The 14,070-nt window shown below is 47.0% G+C and overlaps 2 protein-coding genes across 4 annotated transcripts; both read left to right on the top strand.

Annotated features, from left to right (window-relative positions):
• The first annotated feature begins 32 nt into the window (after positions 1–32).
• On the top strand, positions 33–6,797 carry C18H9orf78 (chromosome 18 C9orf78 homolog). Of its 3 annotated transcripts, XR_012045730.1 has the most exons (10): positions 33–383; positions 1,904–1,963; positions 2,634–2,685; positions 2,899–2,969; positions 3,179–3,256; positions 3,693–3,890; positions 4,366–4,502; positions 5,261–5,359; positions 5,801–6,046; positions 6,317–6,797. XR_012045730.1 is itself a non-coding variant. In XM_072883461.1 (9 exons), the coding sequence occupies exons 1-9, from the start codon at positions 301–303 to the stop codon at positions 5,890–5,892; spliced, it is 870 nt and encodes a 289-aa protein (XP_072739562.1). In that variant the 5' UTR covers positions 33–300; the 3' UTR covers positions 5,893–6,797. The 3 variants fall into 3 exon arrangements, 2 of the variants coding, with proteins under 2 accessions (XP_072739562.1, XP_072739564.1); XM_072883461.1 differs by having other exon boundaries at positions 5,801–6,797; XM_072883463.1 differs by lacking the exon at positions 33–383 and adding an exon at positions 568–756 and having other exon boundaries at positions 5,801–6,797.
• Positions 6,798–7,200: 403 nt separating this feature from the next.
• On the top strand, positions 7,201–12,575 carry LOC140661137 (torsin-1A-like). Its single transcript, XM_072882801.1, has 5 exons — positions 7,201–7,465; positions 7,770–8,035; positions 9,805–9,980; positions 10,072–10,199; positions 11,175–12,575. The coding sequence occupies exons 1-5, from the start codon at positions 7,246–7,248 to the stop codon at positions 11,423–11,425; spliced, it is 1,041 nt and encodes a 346-aa protein (XP_072738902.1). The 5' UTR covers positions 7,201–7,245; the 3' UTR covers positions 11,426–12,575.
• Positions 12,576–14,070: the final 1,495 nt, after the last annotated feature.

Consider the following 14,070-nt stretch of genomic DNA (forward strand, 5'->3'; position numbering starts at 1 on the left):
GCCGGGGGGGGGGGGGGGGGGGGATCAACGGCAGAGGAAGCCCGGGAGGGCACGGAGAGGTCTCAGCCCGGCCGGCGGAGCGAAGGCCGCGCTGCCGGAGCCGCGGGAGGAGACGCCGCTTGCCGGGACAGGCGGGAGCGGGGCCCGCGGCTCCTGCCCGGCCGCGGTGCTGGCGGACGGGCGGCATCGCCCGGCTTCGTCGCGGGGCTGTGGCGTCATCGCCGCGCGACGCGCCCGGCGCGGAGTTGGAGGGGGGCCGCGGCGGCGGGGCGGCCGTGGCGGAGCGCAGCAGCCGGCGCCATGCCGGCCAAGAAGTCCTTCCGGCGGCGGAGGGAGGACTCCGAGGAGGAGGAGGAGGACGAGCAGGTCGCTGAGGAGGTCAGGTGGGTCGGGAGCCGGCGGAGAGCCCGGCTGGGCCCATTGGTCCCGGGGCCCGCGGCAGTCGGGGACGGGACCCCGGGCCTGCGTTAGTCCGGCAGTGCTGTGTCCGGTCGCGTGACGCCATCGTGTCACGCCGTCATAGCGTCACGAACCGCTGTGGTGTTGCAGCGTTGCGTCACATCGCATCGTCACGTTGCGCCGCGATACGATAGCTTCGTCGCGTCACCCCATTATATCGTCACGCCGCGCCGTCACGTTCTCTCCCTTGTGACGTCCCACCGTCGTAGCCCGCACCGCCGCGTCGCGTCCGGCCGCAGTCGCAGGCAGGCCCGTGGCGGAGCCGTCTCCCGCGGCGATGGGGGGGTCGCCAGCCGGGTACGGGGCCGGGCGGGGGGCGGGAGGGAGGCGGGCCCGTCCCCGCGGGGGCAGCGGGGGTGGCCGCGCCTGGCCCCGGCAGCCCCGGCCGCTCGGGAAAGGGGAGGTCTGTCCCACGGAGAGTCCTCGTCTCCCTGCTGCCGGCCCGGGGAGGGGAGAGCTTGTAGCCGTGCAAACGAGACGGGACGGCCCCAGAGCCGTGCGGGAAAGGGCCGGAGCCACCGGGAGCAGCGCTCGGCCGCAGCGGACCCGCGCAGACCCTCTCTGTCTGCTGGGCACCCGCCCTCTTGCCGGCCTGGCACGCCGATTCTGGCGTTTCCTTCTCTTCCACTTCTGCCTCTTAGAAATTGGCGCTCGCAGATGGTCCGTTTTGCTTTCAGATCCTTGCGTTCCAAGCAAGATCTTTCTCGTTATTTTCTCTCTGAAAAATGTTTTATGATGCATAGTTCATGGCAGATATTGAAAGACATGCGTAACTAGGAAAAGTCCAGACATCCGAAGAAATCAAGAACGCATGTCAGTCTATATATAGAGACTTGATATTTAAATTTACCATAAACTTTCTTCTGAGTCACTCACGCACCGATGTCTCTTGACAACCATTCATCTGCGTTATATTCACTTGAGAGCTGCTGCTAATTGTGCTGTAAAGGGGGTGCTTCGTTAGTCCCCTCTTCTCCTGAGAAGGGACTGTATTGTTTTATTAGCTAGGGTCAATTGTTGAAGGAGTATAGGTGCCCCACATTAATTCACGTTACTTGGTGACCTTCTGTTTTACCGTGTGGCAGATATTGTCTGGAGATCTTAACCGACTAAAACCAGTGATCCTTGGCTCGTTCTTCCCATATTGGTTCTTATTAAAGCCTTTCAATGTTTGGGTGCTTCTTTCCTCAGCTGAGGGAAGACGTGTTGAAGGGATATATCCAGCAGATGCCATGTGGTTTTTTTCCAATTGCTTAAATAAATGGAATTGCTTACATAAAGTAAAATAGAAAATACCTATCTAATCTGTAACCAGAAAAGTGAACACTGATATGCAGAAGTTTAGGGCAAAGCCTGTCTAGAAGATTCCGTGTTAACTGCAGAAAATCAAATTAATTAATTAAAACCAAAGGATCAAGTACTAAGTCAAATGTTTTTTCTTCAGGTTAAAAGTTGAGGAAGCCAAAGAAGTTCAGAGTCTCAGAAAGCGACCCAATGGGGTGAGGTAAGGGATGTAGCACCAAGGATGTGAAGTTATGGATGCACCAAGGATGTTTTGTCCGCCAGTGTAGAGTAACAGTAAATTTCTCTCTCGTCATGTGCCTCCTTCCAGTAGAAACTGTCGGATAGTGCCAAAACCATGTTCTTGATGGAGGAGTTTCTACATTAAAGCCTGAGGGTGGAAAAGGGGGGGAGTTTGGTACAGGCGCACAGTGTCAATTTACAGTGAGCAAAGTCTGTTCTGTATCCCAGCCATGAAGAAAAGATTAAGATTGGGATTTACCACAAAATGTGTTTTCACCAGATACATGTACGGCACACATGGTTTGAATTGGACACTTTCACACCTCCTCCATCCTAATTCCCCTCTCCCCTCTCATCTAGTGCTGTTGATTAGCTGATGAGCTAGTTGACATGTGCGCCAGCAATGAACTGTGTTCCTTATCTTGGTGACTTGCTGTAAGGCACTAAAATCTGCCTTAACCTCTCATCTCCCCAAAACACTAATAGTTCCTCTATCCATGTGGAGGGATTAGGAAGATTGACAATTTAGTGTTAATACAGCGTGTGTGAGACCATCTGCTTGATTTAGAGGAGGATAAAGAAAAGCAGTATTGTTGGTAATACGTTTCCTTCCACTGAATTTTATTTATTTTCTTTATCTGCTTGACTAGCGCTGTAGCTCTGCTTGTAGGAGAGAAGTTGCAAGAAGAAGCAACACTTGTGGTAAGTGCTAGACACTTTCATCACCTCGGCACTAAGATGTAATGATGTGAAAACATCAGTGTGGTCCAGCCGATGACTGCGGAGTCTGGCCTGGGGTAGGACTGGTGTCACAGCTCAATTCTTAAGTGTTCTCTGTGTTTTTATCCAGATTTCGAAGACTAGCATCAAAGTAGAGGGAAGCTTTAGGGTTTCTCATTATTTCTTATTTTACAGGATGACCCATTTAAGATAAAGTCTGGGGGAATGGTGGACATGAAGAAGCTGAAAGAAAGAGGCAAGGACAGGTGGGTGCATTTGAGCTCTGAACATCTCTCCCTGGACTAGTATTAGATGACAGCTAGTGATGAAGTAACCAGATGTGGTGTTGCTTTGAAGAGTTTAACATAATGCAGTTTGGCCAGTTACTGTTACCTTAACTTGTCAAATTAGTTAAAAAAACCAAAAAAAACAACCAACCAACCCCAAAACTGTAAACATTGTGGTTTCCATTTAGGATTAATGAAGAGGAAGATCTAAACTTGGGAACTTCCTTCTCAGCTGAAACCAACAGGCGGGATGAAGATGCTGACATGTAAGTTGTGCTGTGTTGTGTCTGTGATGTTGAATTCGGGGTTGGGTGTCCCCTCACAATTTTTTTCCATCTTGGATACGGAGTAGTCCCAGAACATCTTCCCAGTTCTCACTGAAACTTTCACTTGCCCTTTCACCTTCTGGCTGCCAGGATTGAGCAGGCTTTTTCGTGGACAAAGATGGGAGGTGCCAACCAGCTAGCTTGGCACTAAATAGCAGTGGGAGCCTTCCCTGCTCGTTGTGAAAGAGCTTGGAGGATCTGATAATTTATTGGACAGTTGCTTCTTGCAATTGATATTAGCTGAGTTGTTTTGGAGAGATTATTCATTCCTCTCTCCTAGCTCTCGGGACAGTGATGGAGCTGTGCCCAGCAGTGCTGGGACAGAGTACAGAAAACAGAATTAAATACTGTGTGTCCCTCGTGTGCTGCTGTTTAGGATGAAGTACATCGAGACTGAGCTGAAGAAGAGAAAGGGAATTGTGGAGAATGAGGAGCAGAAGGTGAAGCTTAAGAATGCCGAGGATTCTCTGTACGAGCTGCCAGAGAACATCCGTGTCTCCTCTGCCAAGAAGACTGAGGAGATGCTGTCCAACCAGATGCTGAGCGGCATTCCTGAAGTGGACCTAGGAATTGAGTACGTGGTTCACAGATCTGTTCATTATGGCCTGAATTGCCAGGACGAGCAACTGTTGATTGGCAGAGCAGCAGTATGGCTGGATTGTACAGCTCCGGTTTGGCTCTGTGATGGGATTGAGCTTTGTTCTGGATTAGCGCAGTATCTAGCACAGCGCGTTCTACACGGTGATAGGGCTCCACTGCAGCTCCGTTGCGTGACTTCTGGGAAAAGGCTCTTAATTTTTGTGACTTGAATCTAGCAGCTTTCTGGAGGATTAGTTTATGCCCCGCACTGAAAGAGGATGCACTAAAGATGCAAGCTTCCCTTTTGCCTTTGAAACAAAGCGTCTGTTTCTATAGCACTGCCTCCTCTCTCAAAAACCACCTCAAATACCATAGCAGTGCTATTAGTATCCCCAAAGTCCATCACTTAGCATTTCTATGCCTGCTACCCTTTTTAAATATGAGTATGTTTTTCTTTGTTTTTCTTCTAGTGCAAAAATAAAAAACATCATCTCAACTGAAGAGGCCAAGGCCAAGCTGCTGGCAGAGCAGCAGAACAAAAAGAAAGACAGCGAAACTTCCTTTGTTCCCACCAACATGGCTGTTAACTATGTCCAGCACAACAGATGTAAGTCTCGCGTAGCTCTCCTGACCCAGGTGTGACCCTCTCCTCTGCTGAAGAAAGGCAGTCAGTTGGGACAGAGTCTGAGGCAGGAGAAATTAGTTCATGTATCAGCACAAGCAGCTGTCTGATTCCTTTTTCTGGGACGCTCATATAGACCCCATCTGGCTTGGTCTTTTTCTTCCATCCGTCAGCAAGGAGAGGGACATATTACTCATGGCTTGACTTTCTGCTCTTAAACTCCCAGCTGACACTGCCTCATACATTTCAAGACTTTTTCTTTAAGTTGTGTCTTGAGTGTGTGCTGGCGATGCCTGCCTTGTCTGTGATTGTAAATGATGGTTTATAATTGAGAGAATCCATTTTGTAGGCTGCCAAAGCAGACAGGTGGTCAAGCAAACATAGACCCTACCAGACAAGAGATGGGAATTAATTTCCGGGAGAGCCTCTCATACCGCAGCCATCTGGAGGAAAGGCAGCCTTCTGCTCTGTCTAACCATGCTTACAGGGGTGATTTGGAGTCAGATTTGTGTGTTCTGAAGGAAATGAAGAATCTTTGGGCCACTTCTGATGAAACGGTGCTACTGAAATTTGCTGTATCCCATCTTCCGTGTATTATCCATGGAAACCAATTACAAGAATGCTTGTTCTGAGGTTCTGTTGTTTCTGCTAAAGATCAGTTGTAACAAATGCCATGGAAATATGTCCGTCTGAATAACACTGCTCCAGATAATATTCCTTATCTGATGTTTTCCTTCTTCCAGTTTATCATGAGGAGCTAAATGCACCAGTGCGAAGGAACAAAGAAGAGCCAAAGCCCCGTCCGCTGAGAGTGGGGGATACGGAGAGGCCAGAACCTGAGCGTAAGTTCCTAATCTGAAACGTCACAAGGAGAGACGCTGAAACTCCTGAGGGGTCTTGCACAGAGAAATGATCTAGATCTTCTTACCTCCTCTTCTCTGGGTGCCCTGAGATAGTGGTGAAACAGAGCAATCTAAGTCCATGAGAGGCTATTGCACTTGATGTACCATACCAGGTCACACGTGAAGCCCTCTGCATGGAGGACGTCTTCAGAGATGCTCAAGAGTGAAGTAGCAAAGGTCACAACTGAAACGTGTTGCCAAAGCTGGCTGACAAGGGACTGATGAAAGCTGGAATAGCAAGGGGTGCAAGGCTGGGGAGCACTGACAGCCAAAGCAATAACCTTCCACATAGCAAGGGGCTGTATAAAGGAAGTCGTGGAGTTAAGGAAACGTCTCCTGTGAAAGGACAGGAAATAATATTTCCTTCTCTTTCTTTTGAAGGGTCTCCTCCAAATCGCAAACGTCCACTCAATGAAAAAGCAACAGATGATTATCACTATGAGAAATTCAAGAAGATGAATAGGCGATACTGATGAACGTGGACTGAAGTCTTTGCAGTTGTTACTTTCCACTAATAAAGGAGTTTGTGTCAAAGACCTGAAATGGAGTTGGGGAGAGTCACTGCCTTCACGTGATGGTGTTACCTACAAAGTTTTTCTTGTGATCTTGTAGTGAATCAGTTTGCAGGTGATTGTGAACTCTTTGGTCAGTAAAATCTTGTACATAACTTACTTTCAGTTATAAAACTTCTTTTATAAGAACATGAGCTTTCATGGCTGGCATTTTTTAGTGAGAGAACAAACTTGCTTTTACAGATTCTTTAATCATCTTAAAAAATATGAAAAAAAGAGATCCTTTAAAAGCAGCGGTGCTGTTTGCCTTGTAAATATAAAGGGAAGGTTTAAAGCTGGTTTGCTTGAATGTAACTTTTTAAGAGATTTCTTGTTTGTTCCCAAGGGCCTTTGCTGTGCAGAGTGTGTAAGGCTGAGATCCTGCAGCAGGGCGTTCAGTGCCGCTGCTCCTCAGCCTGGCTTGCAAGTGCTCCGGGAGAAATCACAGTGTTGGCTGTGCCTGGCGCTGCCTCCCTGGGTCTGTCATCAGCGCAAGAAACGACAGCAGATACGCGGCGCCAGGGATTTTATATCATGTGCCGTGTTGTTTTGTATCTTTCTTCTCCCTGCAGAGTTATTTCTGTAGCAGTTCACTGCATTTTATTTTAGCTGCGAAGAAGAAGAAAATTGGATCAGGTTGTAACTGTTGAATTGGAGGAAGATCTCATTTTCAGCTCTTAGGACAGGGTCAGTATGGCAGCTGGTGAAGAAGTCAGCGGCTGCGCAGCTGGTGTCAGCCATGTCTTCCCAGGAGGTGTGATGTGCGGGAACTTGAAGCCAAGATTTGGAACCTGAAAATAATAAAGGTGTTTTTAAATGATCGTAAATGACGTTTTTCCTTCTTGGATACACGCTGCTGGTTTCTGGGTGCTGGTGGTAATGATGGCCAGGGTGTCCCGTGGCTGTGCAGGTGTTCATGTCCTGTCACTCAGGAGTAGAAACTCCAGGGAGGGGTGGGGGGATAGGCCCAGATTTTACTTTTTTTCAGAAAAAGGGAAAAGTCTCTGGGCCTGTGCCCCCGTGCAGGTCTGGGGCGGCATCTCTCTTGAATACCTGCGGGTACAGCACTGATCATCCAACGTTCGAGCGTGAGCGCAGTATTTAATCGAGCGTACCACGCGAGGTCGCCATTTATCTAATTACCGCCGCGGGTGCCCATCCAACATGGCGGCCGCCCTCAGCGCCAGCCCCGCCTCTGCCCTCACCCAAGATGGCGGCGGCGGAAGCGGCGTGGCGGGGCGGAGCGGCGGGGCCGGCGGCGAGGCCGGGCGGGCCATGAAGCTGCGGCGGGGCTCGCTGCGGGCGGCCCTGGGGCTGGTGCTGCTGCCGCTGCTGCCGCTCCTCAGGCCGGCGAGCGCCGTGGAGCCCATCAGCCTGGGGCTGGCCATCGCGGGCGCTGCCGCTTCGGCCCTTACCGGCTTCATCTCCTACCCGCGGCTCTACTGCTACTTCAGGGAGTGTTGCCTACAGCGGCACGACCAGCGCGCCGCCGCCGGTGCGGGGCCGGGGCGGGCTGAGCGGGTGCTGGGGGCCGGGGCGGGCCGAGGGGACATTGCGGGGGTGGCAGGAGGGCGTTGGGGGGTGCAGAGGCCGCGGGAGCCGGGCAGGGCCTGTGGGGCTTCCCCGTGGGGCCTGCGTAGGCCGCAGGGCGCTGCTGCAGCTCGGCCTTTGTCCCCGGCCTGGGGCTGGCAGCCTTCATGCCGGGGTGGGTGCTGGACCCTCCTCGAAGGAGGCAGAAGCTGGCGGGACCCCGTGCCCGTCTCCTTCCTCGCTGCTGACGGTGTGGTCTCTCCATCCAGCTCTGCAGGAGAATTTGGACAGGAAACTGTTCGGGCAGCACCTGGTGAACAAGGTGGTTGTAAAGGCCGTGAAGGGCTTCTTGAACAACACCAACGCCAAAAAGCCTCTTGCCCTTTCCTTGCATGGGTGGACCGGAACAGGCAAAAACTTTGTCAGTAAGATAGTCGCCGAAAGCATTTATAAAAGAGGTCTGCAGAGTAAATATGTCCATCAGTTTGTGGCAACTTTACACTTTCCTCACGCTCACAGCATCAATCTCTACAAGGTAAGAGTATGCTGTGGAACCCGTGGCGGTGGGGCACAGCTCTGCTGCAGTGACTGTTGCATTGAATTACAAACGTTATGGCACCATCGGTACTAGAAACCTAGATGTTCTTTTATGCAGTAAAATGTAGCCTGTGCCAGGTTTGGAATCTCCTGTACAGAACTGGGTAAATCCTAACATCCATCAGGACTGGTTTTGCCATGAATCTGAAGTTTTTTGCACGTGTTTTGAGCCTCTCTTTAGGGAAGAATCATATGGTTAACTTTCGTTCTACACTTTGCTTAGAGATGTGATTGACTTAAGGATAAGCGTGATTCAGCAGGTTTCCATGGTTAGGTGATACGCCAGTGGGCACTGCGAAAAACTAATAGTTCAATGACTCTGGGGAACCACCCGGTGACCTCCACGTGTGTCAGGTACCATGGCAAGCTGAAGCTTGCTCAGGTATATGGGTGTACTTCTCAGTTTTACTGCACACTGAGCAGGTTATTTAGTTTTTCTATGCATTCATTTCCCAGCTGTAAAACAAAATCACAAAATATTCTGTCGTCAGAAAGGTACAGATAAATGTATTTGGAATTGTGCTGTCAGTTTGCTAAGTGTCAGCACAGTTCTGTAGGCAAGTGGATATCATGTGGAGTGGTAGCTCAGATGCATGTTTTCTGGGTTTTTTTGTTCTAACTAATTTTGTTAACAGCAGAGTTTGAATGAGTACCACTGTCTTTTGTAGTACTGAATGTTTATATTCAGTTTGTATATATTAAAAACAGGAATGGGATGGTCTACAAACTTGATTTCTAAATGGAGGAAATATCTGTTTCCTCTTTTACAACTTTTTCCCCTTTTTGCAACAGAGCTGTTTTAAAATAAAATGGATCCTTTTCTGCTTTTGTTTTGAGGTTGAATACACTTGGGGAAACTTGCTGCCCAAGGCAGTAGGAGGAACTATCGCTTCTTACCCACAATACAGCCAATGCCACCTTCCTGTGCTGCCTCTGCAGTTCAGGGACTAAGTAAACAGTGAATATAAAAAAAAGATGAATCATTGAAAATGGTCAGAACAGTTACTTCTCATTCATCTGCCAGCAGATCAACCCTTTTGTTTCCAATTAGTTCATTATTGATCTTAAATGTAGCACTCAAGTGGGAGAAAAATGCAACACTTAAATGAGAGAATCTTTAAATACAATGAAGTGTTAGCTTTTCTGAACAATATTGTGTTTTAAGAAGGGCTTGTAATTGTCTTCATTTAACTTCTGAATGATTAAAACACAGGGCTGAGAACTGAATTCAGTTTCTACTTCTGCCAGTGACTGCAGGTGCAATTTCTCACTGGTGCTGTTCTGGTAGCAAATGTAATATTGTTCGTAGCTTTGACACCTAAGGATGTTTAGACCAAAGTGCTGCCAAAAGTCACCATCTTACTTGTCAGGGCTTTGCTTTGTGTTGCTGTTCCTTGGTGGTACCCATTCTTTGTCCTACTGTGCACTTTCATTTTTGCTATGTTTACAGGAATATCTTTCTCATGAGGAGTTTTCCTCCTTGTCCCATCCTGTCTCTTGGTGTCTTGAAATTTTTCAGAACCAGCATGAGATTTTTGTTAAAAGTTTTATTTACAGCTTTTAAACATGTTTTAGTCAAGAAGCCAAAGCTATGAAAATGACACAATTGAAATTATTCTTTCAGGACAAAGGTCAATAAGCAGAAGTGCTATTTTCTGTCTTTTCAATACAAACTCTTTCAGCATCTTTTATTTTTATGCCACTCAGGATCAGTTGCAGTCGTGGATTCGGGGAAATGTGAGCATCTGTCCCAGATCACTCTTCATATTTGATGAAATGGATAAAATGCATGCAGGACTCATTGACTCCATCAAGCCATTCCTGGACTACTATGAGCTTCTGGATGGGGTGTCTTACCGACAAGCCATCTTCATATTCCTCAGGTAAGAAGTGGCTTCTCAGGTTTGATGTTCTGTAATCTCGATGCCTTTTCAAACTACCTCCAGCTACAATCTTTGTTTTCTCTTTACTTAGCAATGCAGGAGCTGAAAAGATAACAGAGGTGGCACTAGATTTCTGGAGAAACGGGAGGTCGAGGGAAGATATACAGCTCACAGATATCCAAAATGCGCTGTCTGTGTCCGTCTTCAATAACAAAAATAGTGAGTAAAACTGTGATTGCTTTTGAGGTGGTAAAAGTTCCACAAAAGGGATGGGCTGCATTTAGCTGCATTTTTACAGCTATGGTGTCAACTTGATGTGACCTCCAGTTTTCAGCTGGCAGGGAGCCACGATGCAGTTTTGGGGCCTGAAGTCGGCCTTTGAGATGAAATGAAGGTTAAGGAGCTCTGTGTGCACCTTGGCTACCAGGATGTTTGCTGTCTGTTGGATTGCATGTGGTGGGGGAAGTCTGCGCTGTGTGTTTATTGACATACTAATGGGCTAAAGGGAAAGCAAACAGAAATTCTGACAGTAAGGTTAGATATTGCAGTAGCTGAAAAATCTTTAACCAATAAAATGTTTTATTATGGGGAAGCCACTTCCTTGGCCCCCAACTCACTTAGCCTGTCTTGCTCAGTCTGTTAAAAGCCTTCAGGCGGCTATTTAGGAGCAGCAAGCTGACATGCCAGCCCTGCTGTGGGCAGTCCAGTGCTTCCTAGGTTTCCTCACACGGGACTTCTGGTGAAAAGGGGGTTTAACATAATTATGCTCTAAAATTAGCATGGGAAGTGAACTCACTGTACTTTTTAAAAAGGTTAGATGCAAGCTCCAAAAAAAGGAGCAAGAAAGCTGGTCTGGGAGAGCTGATAAGAGATAGAAAATTTGTTCTTCTCTAGGTGAGAGAGGGGAAGGTATGAGACCAGCATCTGGGGAGCAAGGCTTAAATGCATTCAGTCCGAATTCATTCATTCAGCTCCAATGGACCACATTTATGTGCCTGTCCAAAACTTTATGCACAAAGTACCGTGAGAAGGGGCTTGTATGTGGACTTACTTGTGCATTATAGGGCCCTAAACCACAGGTGAATTCTTACTGGTATGTCGCAGAGGGCTATGATATGCCTCTTGCCCTCAGTCAACCCATGGTAGCGTTTAACTAGAGGAGTAGTAACAAACCCCTTCTTTTTCCCTTCGTAGGTGGATTTTGGCACAGCACCTTGATTGATAGAAATCTTATTGACTACTTTGTTCCCTTCCTGCCCCTGGAATACAAACATGTGAAAATGTGTGTCAGGGTTGAGATTGAATCACGTGGCTATGCTGTGGATGAAGACATTTTAACCAGAATAGCCGACGAGATGACCTACTTCCCCAGAGAGGAGAGAATTTATTCAGATAAAGGATGTAAAACTGTGGATGCAAAGCTCGATTATTACTATGACTTCTAATGCTTTATTGCTACAACCTGCAAAGAAGCAAATTTAACTTAATCACAAAGTGAAGAACCTGGCACATTTCATTTTTAAGCACTTTTTAAAGAAAGGAACATTTTTTAACTGGTATGTAAATAAGCGGCAGTGTCTCTGCGTTTTTGTTCCGTCACTAGTCACGGCTCCCAAGTACTTCAGCCTTGTGTTGTCAAGGTAAGAACAAACTGCGTTGTGAATGTGGGGGTCTGTGTCTGACAGTGCCGAAGACTCCTCTCGAATTGTGTGAGATTGTGTCGATCGTCAGAACCATTTGCAGACTGTTGGCATGTATAGGACTGAGACTATGACCTAATTTTAATTGGATTTTGGTTTGATGTGGATGATGTCTAGACAATATTGAGAATTTTAATCAAAGTTCCTATGTCTGCGAAAGCCTTCATTGGGCTTGTGTGGGAATATTCCTAAACTGCATTAAAAGTAGGATATGTGTCTTTTCTCCTTGAACAGCTTGGCTCCAGTAAAGATAAGGGGGCATTCTGTAATTAAAAAAATCCAGTCTTCTATCCAACATCATGCAGCACCATTATCTTTCTCAAAACAGTGGTATAATTTGGTCTCCTGTGTGTCAAACCAAGAATATGAAACTCTTTGGTGTGAATAATGTTCAGAGGGCAGACTTAATATTACAAGAAGTGAATTAAAACCCTTGACTGCCACATCAGTGTAGTTGGTTCCTATTTTTGGTTTGTTTTTTTTTTATGTATAAAGTTGCCCACAGCATGCTCTCCCAGGAGTGATCTCTGGAGGGAGAAAAGTGTGCTTTCAGACTGGTGAGTCAGCTCCATGGAAAGGGTGTAATTTAATGGGAAACATGTACAGGTTAAACTTTACACCAAGGAAATGAAAAAGAGGTTTCTCCTCTTCACCTACATGTAGAATTCAGGGGCCAGCTTGCAGGGTCTTCCCTTTTTCATCATCTCGCAATACTGTATGCCTTTGAGGCAGGGATGAAGACAGATCCAAAGGCATTTGAAAAAAAAAAAAAGTGGAATGTGTCAACTGAAGTTATTACTGCGAAGGGTGTCACTTGTTTCTGAATGTGAGCACTGCAGAGGCTTTTTTTCACTCCAGTTTCTATTCAAAATAAACTTTTCTCATGGGAAATTTATTTCTTAGCTATCTCTTGGTGTTTTGTGTATTGAGTGATTTGATGTTCATTTTGCACAAACTTACTACTTGTTGAGGAAGAGCATACTACGTTTCTGGCTGAAGTGTTCAGCTGTGCTTGAAAACAGGTATCTCCCTTCTTGAGTTCAAAGGGAATAGATATGAGGAGGAGATGTGACTCTGCTACCTGGTGAAAGGGAAACGAAGTTTGGAGTAGAAACTGCATTTCTAAACCATCAGTACTAATTACACTCGCACGGTTGTTGTAGAGGCGGACTTTCTAGATATGTATGTGCTCAACAGTATCATAAAGATGAACTTGTCTTCTAGAGCCTAGTTAAAACCCTGCTTCTCGTCTCCTCCTCCCACTGTGGCACCACTGACTGAACACCCTGCAGGCTCTGACTGAAGCCACCCATGTTTTCAGTGGCAGCATCTTGAAGTTTTCTCTGCAAGGGGAAAAAAAGGGCCAGTAAGACTTCAGCTGTCCAGTTCTGCAAGTTGTATAATATGCAAATTATCAGTCCTAGTATTTGTCAGCAAATGAATGCTTTGAACTCAGGTATTTATTTGTTTCTTTGACCTCCTAATGATAGCAAATGACTGGCTAACGGAAAAAAGCAGATGTGAAACCAACAAACTTTTACTGCGGTCTGATACCTTCTCATCAAAAGAAACAGTTCAACCAAGCAGTACTGTGGCTCTTCCAGCATTAAATACACTCTTCGTTCTGCTTTGTGTGCTGTTGCAGCATCACTACTAGCATTTGACATACATCGGTAGCAAGTATTTAGTCGCATCATAACCCTAGATGGCTTAGGGTAGATGGAGGCTTCCTCAAGAGGATGTAGAAATGATGTTCAAAGGGTGGAGACTGCCTCTGTTTAATCTCTCTTCTGCTCTTGTAAACAGCAGACCTGGCTAGGGGCATCTGCATCTGAAAGAAATGTGTGTGCCTGAAATCACTGCCAGATTTGATCCTTCTGATCCTGTCATTGAAACCATGCAGTCTAAAAGGGAGGAATAAAGCCGAGATCCTCACTCTGTCTTTCTTGCTGTGACTGCGTAACTTTGGCCATTATTCTTTTTAATAGGCCACTTGGAACTGGATCAGACAACTTAAAGGAAAATGTCAAATGGGGGGAAAGGTCTGATCCCCGAGTCCATTGGCCAGGTGAGAGTAGCTGAGCAGTTGCCGAGACTGAATTTTGTTTGTTCTTACCAAAGTCCAGTACAAGCAACTGCTACTTTAATTCAGCCTTCTTCTGCAGAGAATGTTCCAAGATCTCATGCTGTGCTCACAAAATTAGAGGCTATGGTTAAAATTCAGTGATGTATTAAGTGCTGCTTTTGATAGAAAGAGGCAGCCTGGCCTTAGAGATTTGTCTGCCTGACGCCCTGGGCCAAACAGCCAAGCTGTCATGTGTACAGAGCGGCGCAGGCATAGTGCAAAGTCCTGATGAACAAGACAGCTTACGCTTCCCATATGTGCTCTG

Source organism: Ciconia boyciana, chromosome 18, assembly GCF_034638445.1.
Source record: "Ciconia boyciana chromosome 18, ASM3463844v1, whole genome shotgun sequence".
NCBI lineage: Eukaryota > Metazoa > Chordata > Aves > Ciconiiformes > Ciconiidae > Ciconia > Ciconia boyciana.

Bases quoted from the DNA above. Each gene is read 5' to 3' on its own strand.
- C18H9orf78 (XM_072883461.1), top strand. From the start codon at position 301: ATGCCGGCCAAGAAGTCCTTCCGGCGGCGGAGGGAGGACTCCGAGGAG. The intron at 1,964-2,633 runs GTAAGGGATGTA...CTGCTTGACTAG, and splicing joins AAGCGACCCAATGGGGTGAG to CGCTGTAGCTCTGCTTGTAG. The intron at 4,503-5,260 runs GTAAGTCTCGCG...TCCTTCTTCCAG, and splicing joins CTATGTCCAGCACAACAGAT to TTTATCATGAGGAGCTAAAT.
- LOC140661137 (XM_072882801.1), top strand. From the start codon at position 7,246: ATGAAGCTGCGGCGGGGCTCGCTGCGGGCGGCCCTGGGGCTGGTGCTG. The intron at 9,981-10,071 runs GTAAGAAGTGGC...CTCTTTACTTAG, and splicing joins GCCATCTTCATATTCCTCAG to CAATGCAGGAGCTGAAAAGA. The intron at 10,200-11,174 runs GTGAGTAAAACT...TTCCCTTCGTAG, and splicing joins CGTCTTCAATAACAAAAATA to GTGGATTTTGGCACAGCACC.